A 9,259-nucleotide genomic window follows, 5' to 3' on the forward strand; every position below is an offset into this window, starting at 1 on the left:
GTCTCCGCTCCCTTCCTGGGTCCCAGCACGGTGCCGGCGGCCCCCCTGCCCTCCGCGGCGCGGTGCCCGGGTGACGGTGTGTTTGTATAACCGTTATTTTGTCACCAGCAATAGTAATAAAGAAACCTCCCGTTTTCGCACAGGCCGTGCCCAGTCTGGGGGGCGGGGCCGGGGCTGGAGGGGCTGCGCCGCGAGAGGGCGCTGCCCCCGCGGCTCGCGCGTGCGCGGTTTCCCAGCTCCTCGCGCTCCCCTGAGGCGACGGGAGGCGGCCATGGCGGCGGCGGCGGCGTTCCTGGCCCGCGGCGGCGGGGCGCCCAGGGGTGAGTGCGTCGAGGTCGGGCTCGGCCTCGCTCCGCCGCGGCTCCTCGGGACGCTGCCGGGCACGCGAGGAGGGTGGGACGGCGCCGCGGCCTGCGCGGGAGTCGGTGCCCGGGTGCCCTTCAGGGCCTGAGGCGGGTTCCCTCAGCCGCGGCCGGGCGGTGCTGCGCCGCCTTTCAGCTGAGGCCCCGGCCCGCTGTGCCCTGGCTGCGGCCCCGGATCCCGCGGCCCCGGTGTCGGGGGAAAAGCGTCCCTCCGGGGAGGCCCCCAGCCCCGTTGCCTGGGGCCTGGCCCTCCTGGGCCGGTTTCAACCCCCTCCCCCGGGCGTGAGGGGAAACAACGGCGCTTAATTCCTTCCCTTCCTTTCAGCACTGGCCTTTGGGTGCCTCCGCCGACTGCACACGGTGTACCAGACAGCGGAGCTGCCAGAAACCCACCAGATGCTGCGTCAGACGTGCCGGGACTTCGCAGAAAAGGAGCTGATGCCTCTGGCAGCTCAGCTAGATAAGGAGCACCGCTTCCCGGCTGAGCAGGTGGGTGCTGCTCCCGCCGGGAGGCGGGCACGACAGAGGCGGGCTGGCTCGTTCGGAGCCTGACTTCCCTCTGCTGCTGCGGCAGGACCGCCGGGGCCTGAAGCAAAACGTACATGAAGCTCTGGCTTGTGGGAGGGTTCTTTGAGTGTGGAGGTTGTAATGCCCACAGGACATTTTGCGCTCTTTGCCTTTACTTGTGTTTCTCTGTATTTGGCTTTAGTACCATTGAATTTTCAGTTCTTTTACTGGCTTTCCTGTAGGCTGTAATACAACTGACTGACTTACAAAATCAGTTAAATACTTTTATAGACTGCACATAACCATAAAAATGGTTTATAGTGGGGAAGTGTAGATGACCTGAGTGCACCTGGTGAAAAGAAATGATCAAGAGATAGGAGATGCATGTTGGTCATCCTCTGGGGCTGTGAAGAAACTGAGATTCCAATCAAACATGTGATTTCTTTTGTGGAAAGCAGTACAGACACAGCAGTACATTCTGTGCCATTTTGAGCTGACTAACTCACCCGTTTCATTGCAATGAAATACTAAGCTCCGGAAAAATATACACTGTTACGTTAGCCAAAAGGCTCTGAGCAAGCACAGTCACAGCCATGCGAGTTTTGTCATATGCCCCTCTTTCTATTAAGGAGTAAGGAAGATAGCCAGGAAAGTCGTACTTGCTCTAAGGAAGAAAATAACTTTCCTGTTTACTTCACTGTTCTTACCTGAGAATTTTGCATTTGATTTTGAGTCTTTTCACTTAAATGCGTAGGGGAAAATTCAAAATGGAAACAGTGTTTATTAAGATAAAGCAACATACATAGAACTAGTTGTTGTCTTTTGTTCATCCCCTGGGTTTGATGTGCAGGACTAGTGTTTTGGGTGCCCATACAGGAGGGAAAATGTTTGTGTAAAAATTCCTCCTGGGTCCTATTAAAGCAAGCAGAGGCTGGTAATACACTTATTTCTGCAACACCAAAAGCTTGACATCTTAAATATAAAAGCAGAGGAAAGCTTGTTTTTTCTCTTGTATCTTGCCAAACATTAAGAGACCTAGAGTGAGACAGTCAGTGCTCTGAAGAGCTTACGCTTAAGAAGCCAGGGGTCCAGCTGAGGAACTTGGGGTGGAATAATTTGGAATGTAACCAACAATTAAATTATCTGGGAAGCAAAACCTGGCTTTAGCGGGAGTGAAAAATCACCTTCTTGCAAACCGTTCTGTGGGTTATTCATTCTGTAAAATTCTTTCCTTGTGCAGTCCTAGGCTGAAGCTCAGCAGACTCAGGTAAAATTCTAATGATTTTTATCAGCTAGATTTCCCATTGAGAGCTTCCTATTGACAGGAGACACGCAAGGGGAAAAGCTTTGGTGGGAGGCTGAGGAAATACTGGTGGGGTTGTATCTCCCTATTTCACCTTCAGAAGGCTCCTTCCTTCCCGGTACTGAAGAGAGCTTTTTAAACAAACAAGAGCCTCGTCTTAGGCAGCAGTGGCTGCATACAGCTCTTGTTGAAGTCATTGGGACCTGGGGACACACACCAGTTTGTACAGTCAGATTCCCTTTTCACCAGGAGTTGTGCGCATCTTTTCCTCTGTGTGTAGCCCTGCTATGACCTGTCTTTATCTCCATGTGTCTGTGTGTATTTGCTGGGACACTGGTGGTGCAGAGGATCTTACTTCTCCGTTCCTACATGCAGGTGAAGAAGATGGGTGGCTTAGGGCTGCTGGCTATGGACGTGCCGGAGGAGTACAAAGGAGCAGGCCTTGACTATCTGGCCTATTCCATTGCCGTGGAGGAGATCAGCAGGGGCTGCGCGTCCACGGGCGTCATTGTCAGCGTCAATAATGTAAGTGTCTCAGGTTGTGTGTGAGGGACAGGCGTGGAACCGATTCTGGCATCGGGGTGGGTATTGGAGAGGGGTGTGTGGGAGAAATGGGATCTGTTCCTGTGGTGGGTTCTGGTGTGTTGGAGAGCACGTAGACATTAGGAAGTTACTGGATGGCTTGTACCTTCAAGAGGCACTAACTCAACTCTCGATTCTTAAAGTCTCTGTATTTAGGGCCAATACTCAAGTTTGGCTCTGAAGAACAGAAGCACAAGTGGATTGCTCCCTTCACAGGTGGAGAGAAAATCGGATGTTTTGCCCTTAGTGAACCAGGTGATGTGACTGTTACTGTTGCTGTTGCAGAGAATGTAGGGTACCTTCTTTCCTTAGTCAGGTTTAGGATGGACTTTAGGTCTGTGAAATTACAGAATCACACAGAATCATTAAGGTTGGAAAAGACCTGTAAGATCATCAAGTCCAACCATCAATTGTAACAGCATGTAGGAAGGTGTTTTATAGCAATTCTGTGTAAATGAAGTCTCAGTGCCCAAGGTAGTAACTGCCATCCCCATGTTCGACTCTGAAAATATTCATCCCCTCTGTGTGAGCAGAGCTCTGGGGATGGACACATCTTAGACCCATGGGCCTTTCCCCTTCCTGTTTGGGTCCTCTGGGAGGGACAGTGCTGACACTACCACAGTTACAAAAGGTGTACTGAGCTGACCTGACCGGGGGTGGGGGTGCGGGCAGGGAGTAGATTTGTGCCCCAGGCTGCCACTGATTGCCTGAGTTTTGTTTGCTGGTGCCTTGCTCAGGAAACGGCAGTGATGCAGGTGCGGCATCCACAGTGGCACGCCTGGATGGTGACGAGTGGGTTCTGAATGGCACCAAGGCCTGGATCACCAACGCCTGGGACGCCTCGGCCACCGTGGTGTTTGCTACTACAGATAAATCCCTGAAACACAAGGTGCGTTCAGTGGGTCAATCGGGAAAAAAGGCCAGGAGTAAAGGAGTTGTGCAGGAGAAGCACTTTGAAAAGGCTCTGGGGACTCTGTGCTTAGAGTTGTACAGGCATTGAGCAGAGGAGGGGTTGATGTGTGCTGCCTTTGCTCTGTCTCAGCTCTCCCCTCCCTTCTCCTGCTATGTAGACATGTGACTTCTATGAAAAATGTTTGCAGGAGGCCTGTTGACAGCCAGGTAAGTGGCAAGTTGGCACCATTCCTAAGAGTTTGGGTGTTGTTGCAGGGCATTAGTGCGTTCCTGGTTCCCATGCCAACTGCTGGGCTGTCACTGGGGAAGAAAGAAGACAAGCTGGGAATCCGAGCCTCTTCCACTGCCAACCTGATATTTGAGGACTGTCGGATACCCAAGGCCAACCTACTGGGGCAGCTGGGAATGGGCTTCAAAATCGCCATGGTAAGAGATGGATTGGGGTGCAGCTGTGGTCATGTAAAGCCGTAGTTTTTCAAAACCATTTTCAGACTGACTTAGGATCACTTTGGTGAGAACCACTAGCATAAGCTGTTCTGTGTAACATTAAGCAGGTGACCCCTCTTGCCAGTGTTGGAGAAATCATTCATAGAGCTTGATGAATCATTAATTTACCACACAGATCCTTGACAGCACTTTTATTACAGACTCAAGGTGGCAGTTCTTAGATGAAGGAATGTTGATGCTGCTGAGGTGCTGTGTGAGCAGGGTTGGTGTATTTTAATTTTTCTCCTCTCCTAACCCTGTATTCCTGCAGTTTGTACCCGTAGATAAAGAGAAAACACGGCATCTTCCGTAAATACTTTGGCAGAGGAAAGCTGTCCTGGAGGCACAGGACAACCTCTGGATAGTGTCTAAAGGTGGATGAAATCTGAGTTACGGCACGTGTGTGACTTCTGAGGAGGAGCCAGGCAGCCGCGGAACAGCGCGTTCCCTGCACTGACGCACTCCCCCTTGGAAGTGTTCATTGCTCTCTCTGTAGGGGCAAAACACCATTTGTTGGCCTGACTTTTTGAAAAAGGCTGAGCTCTCTGGAGACCAGCCCCTTCCAATATGTCCACAAGTAAAAGAATGCATCAGTCACCAACCATTTTTTTAAGACACTCATCCCAGGACTGAGAAGATTAATCCATTTCTCACTGTGCTGTAAATTCTTCCTTTGCATAGTGAGGCAGGGAAGCAGTTAAAAGCCTAACGGGCAGGTGTTTGAGGTTAAGTCAGGTTATTGACTCAATTCACTACTCATTTTGAAAAATGCTTGCTTCAGTGTGTGTTCTAATGATGAGGGCAAACAGGAAAACTGACCAGATAGATTGCCATTTTTTTTTTTTCAGTTCAAGTAAAATTAGCTGCACAGTGAGCAAGGGGTCTAGCTGAAGGGTTCTTTTCAGCTCCTTCCAGAGCAGATGCTTCTCCTTGTGCTGTTTACCTTATTTTGCACACTCCCCTTTCTTTTTCCCAGCTAATAAGAAGCAATACCTCTCCTTTCTGCTTTCCTTCTTGTACCCTGGCTTCTCTCTGCAGTGCCCAGTACATTTTATAGCTCTCTATTCCTGCATAATGGGGAGTATTCTGAATCGAGGAGATCTGACCAGAGGATACTAAGGCTACAGCAGCTTCCCAGCAAGAGCAGAAATGCACGTGTACTATTTTTGATCAAGCACAACTTGACAACACATATATTTTGTGTCTTTCACAGCAAACTTTGGATGCAGGAAGGATTGGTATTGCGTCACAGGCTCTTGGAATAGCACAGGCAGCTCTGGACTGTGCTGTGGATTATGCTGAAAAGAGAATGGCCTTTGGGTCACCCATCACAAAACTACAGGCAGTGCAGGTACGAGCTATGTGGACGGGGCAGTTCCAGACATTGCTGGTGCTGGTGGAAGGTTCATGTGGGTCTCGGGCGTGGCCTCAGGCATGCAGTGCACTTTGCACTGTCTGGGATAAACAAGGTAGTAATTTCTGTTTTCAAACACTGTTAAAACTGATTGTTGGGATGGAGGCGCTCCTTTTCTAGCAATACTGGCCTCAGCGGTGGGAGACTTCTGCTCTGTGTTCTTGTGTGGGCAGCAGCTGCCACCTGGAACAAAGGCAGTGTTTGTCGTTGCAGTTTAAGCTAGCAGATATGGCTCTGGCCTTGGAGGGTGCGCGCTTGCTGACCTGGAGAGCTGCGATGCTGAAAGACAATGGGAAGCCATTCACAAAGGTACTTCCAACCTTGCATTAGTCTAGCAGTGACAGTGCTGGGCACAGGCTCAAGGCAAGAAAACCGCACTAGGTACAGCATTGCTGTGTTCAGTGCGTGCCCAGCCAGCGCTGTCACTGTTTAACTGATGAGCAGATCAATATTGGACTCTGCTGTCTAGCCTCAGGCAGCCTGTGAGCTGGGTCCTAGTTTTAGCCAAGGGGAGAGGGGTGGCCACTGACACCTGGCACCAATGTTTGGGCCTGCCTCTGCACAGCTGGTCTGCGGGCGTTCCAGCTCCTTGTGCAAGTGAAGTGTTCCTTTTTGTGATAGCTGCGCCCTCAGTGATGTTTTCCTTCCCCAAAGGAAGCGGCAATGGCCAAGCTGGCTGCATCAGAAGCTGCAACAGCCATCGCTCATCAGGTAATTACTTCAATTGACATTTCTGATACACAGCGTGTTGAAAGGGAGATTGTGTTGTTGCACAACAAGTGCTTGGGGAGGGTGGGATGGAATTTACTAGATTTTTTTTTCTTTATTTTTTTAAAAAACAAACCAACCAACCCATGTGGCTGAAGCTGGTTAGCATGGCCAACTTGTTGGATGTTTTTTTTTTGGGGGGGTGTGTGGGGGGGGGTGTGTGTGTGCACAGAGATTTATGCTGGCCTGTGCAGCTGTATTATTGAAGTCTTCTTGTGCCTGCTGCTGTCCAGGGCAGTGTCAAAGTTTTGAGCGGGATCAGCAATGCGGGAGGGCGCATGGGTGCACTCATCAGGACTAGTAGTAAGCTTGCAACATAGTGAGCAAATGGAGCAGTACCTCCAATAAATGTCTGCATTTAATTTCCCCTGTCCTTAATAAAAGTGTCTTAGCTGAACATGGATCACTAACAAATACTTCAGAAGCTGTTCGTTCCCTGTCTGGGACATCACTATGGCTTTTACGCAGCTCAAATGCTGTTTATTCCTCTGATTGCGAATGGGCTGCAGTCATCCCCGTGTGTCATGTACCACCCCAGTTATGCTTGCAGTGGGCTTAGCTCCTTTTATGGTGGCTGTGTTCTATAGAAAACAAATTCCTTGACCCTGCTTCCTTTCTAACCTGCTACCTTTGTTTCAGGCCATCCAGATCTTAGGTGGGATGGGCTACGTGACAGAGATGCCAGCAGAACGCCATTACCGCGACGCTCGTATCACCGAGATCTATGAGGGGACCAGTGAGATCCAGAGACTGGTGATAGCAGGTCAACTGCTGAAGGCCTACCGTAGCTGAAGAAGGCGACTAGAGCAAGACACTGCCCCAGCGTGTCTCGTAACGGTGCACAACAGTGATCGAGTCTTGGCCCTCTTGAACAAGGCTAATGATGGAAGTTTTCCTCACCACTGAGTAACTGACCCTCTTGTTAAAATGTGCTGATACTTCTTTGGACAAAGTACGGTGCATGGAAGGCCATATCTAGGTTTGTAAGTGATGGCTGTGAGTGCAGGAGGGAGAGGCACCCTGTCCTTGTAGGGGAGTGCAGGTCTTTCCCTAAACCAGAGCAATGGTTTGGTTAGGTTGTGGCAAAATGACTTTGCTGTTCAGTAAAGTCAGCAGCTCTCCCTGTGTGTTTCCCAGCCGCTGCCTGTTTTGCCAGGATTTGTCACTATGTGGTACTCGATAACCAAAGTTCAAGGCACTGAGACATGTGACCCCTGTTCCAGGCTGTGGGTTACACTGCCTCTTCTGATCAGACTTTGATGAATTTCAGGTGTGGGATGCAGCTATGTGTGAGCTCCTAACTGGATACAGGCTGTGCCGAGGTAATACTTGCAGCAGCGCACTTTTCCCCACTTTCGGCAGGAGAGGAGCCAGACGGGCGGACACAGGTACTACCTGCGCACAAAGGGCTCTTCGTACAGGCTGTGGTTGCTGTCTATGTAGATGTAAAAACAAAGGTCAGTAAAAAAAACTCGATCTTGCCTGGCAGAGTGCAGCAGCCTGCTCGCTCAGCCACTGACGGGTGTAGGTGTAAAAGCAAAGACAGAAAAGCTGCAATGCCCGAGACTGATTTTTAAAAAAAAAATACCAGAAAAACCTCTGCTCCCAAAGCTGCTTTTACTATACCAACAACTACCCTACAGGAAAGAAAGTGCATGAAGTGGCAATAACAGCCTTTAATCTCTATCTGTTTTGGGCAACAACAAGGAAATGAACAGATGACATAGAAAACCTTGCCAGGAAGCTTTAGCAGTAGCACATATCCTCAATCAGTTATCTTTGGCAAGAAATTAACTTTTAGAAGATTCAACAGCCAAAAGAAAAGCTCTAAACTCAGGAAAAGATGGAGAGGATACAGCCTGTATGGCCCACCCCCTTGTCCAAATGATGAGTACACTAGAGGTAAATGGTTATTTTCCTGTAGTGCCATTTATTTAGATTTGCGTGGAGAGAAAAACAGGAGGATTCTATTACACATAAGAAAGCAGAGAAGACAAATAAAACCTGATTTTAAAGGACCACCAGTCCCCACTTCCTTGTTTTTTTAATGCAAATGTGAATTCATTTAGAGTATTTTCTTCTAGTCACAAGACACGGGAGCATAAACCAGCAGGGCCTGTACGCACCAGTTAGTTAGTTAGACAATGCTTCGTGGTGCAGCGGGTGTTTGCTAGTGCAGATGTCCCAGCAGTATAAATAATCCCTTTGCAGGGTGCTACAGGGCAACTGCATGTGGGGGCAAAGTCTTCAAGCCTTGAATTTCTCCTTGCTGCTCTCACAAACCTAAGGATTAACAGAAACGGTGCCAGGCAGTGAATTCAACAGGAGTATTTCTACTGGAAAACCATTCTAATGACTATGCCTGTGTTGTAAATTATGGAGGGCTTCTAGGAGTGAGAGACACTTTCCAGCTTGATCACTGCTTTGGTGATTACTGAAGGTTCATTTTTGTGATTGTGTAGGAGGAAGTGATACTATTTTACGCTTATTTCTCTGTGCAGCTACTCAGCTAGAACAGGAGCTGTAGGGCTGCCTGCTGCAGGTAAGTGAGGACTTTGGGAATGCAGAGTTAATGTTCAGTGCTCATCTTCACTCACCTTGTGTGCTGAGGTGCAGCTGAATCCCCAGTGACCCAGAGCAATCAGTCACACTTAGGCCACGCCTGCTGCACTGTTACCCCTCTCTTTATCTAGCTGCTTCTCTTAGATCTGCTTTACTGTACCGTCAGCACTTCAGATGGCTTCTTCTCAACATCACGCCTCCTTCATTTACTGACTCTGCAGCTTCTCTTCTCCAGAGCAGAGTGAAATGGCCCCTGTACACGCACCGTGGCTGGCCTAAGGAGGAGAATAGTGATGAACATCTCAGCTGACAAAGACCACACCTGAAGAACCTACAAACTAGATGTACCACAGCCCCTGTGGG

General features: G+C 49.5%; 1 protein-coding gene across 1 annotated transcript; it reads left to right on the plus strand.

Moving 5' to 3' along the window:
• The first annotated feature begins 271 nt into the window (after positions 1-271).
• Positions 272-8,186, plus strand: ACADS (acyl-CoA dehydrogenase short chain). The gene is made up of 10 exons (XM_059827458.1): positions 272-320; positions 688-851; positions 2,548-2,697; positions 2,898-3,009; positions 3,492-3,643; positions 3,922-4,092; positions 5,366-5,503; positions 5,780-5,875; positions 6,221-6,277; positions 6,974-8,186. Exons 1-10 carry the CDS (start codon positions 272-274, stop codon positions 7,124-7,126), a joined length of 1,242 nt encoding a protein of 413 aa, XP_059683441.1. The 3' UTR covers positions 7,127-8,186.
• Positions 8,187-9,259: the final 1,073 nt, after the last annotated feature.

The sequence above is a fragment of the Gavia stellata genome, chromosome 21 (assembly GCF_030936135.1).
Source record: "Gavia stellata isolate bGavSte3 chromosome 21, bGavSte3.hap2, whole genome shotgun sequence".
NCBI lineage: Eukaryota > Metazoa > Chordata > Aves > Gaviiformes > Gaviidae > Gavia > Gavia stellata.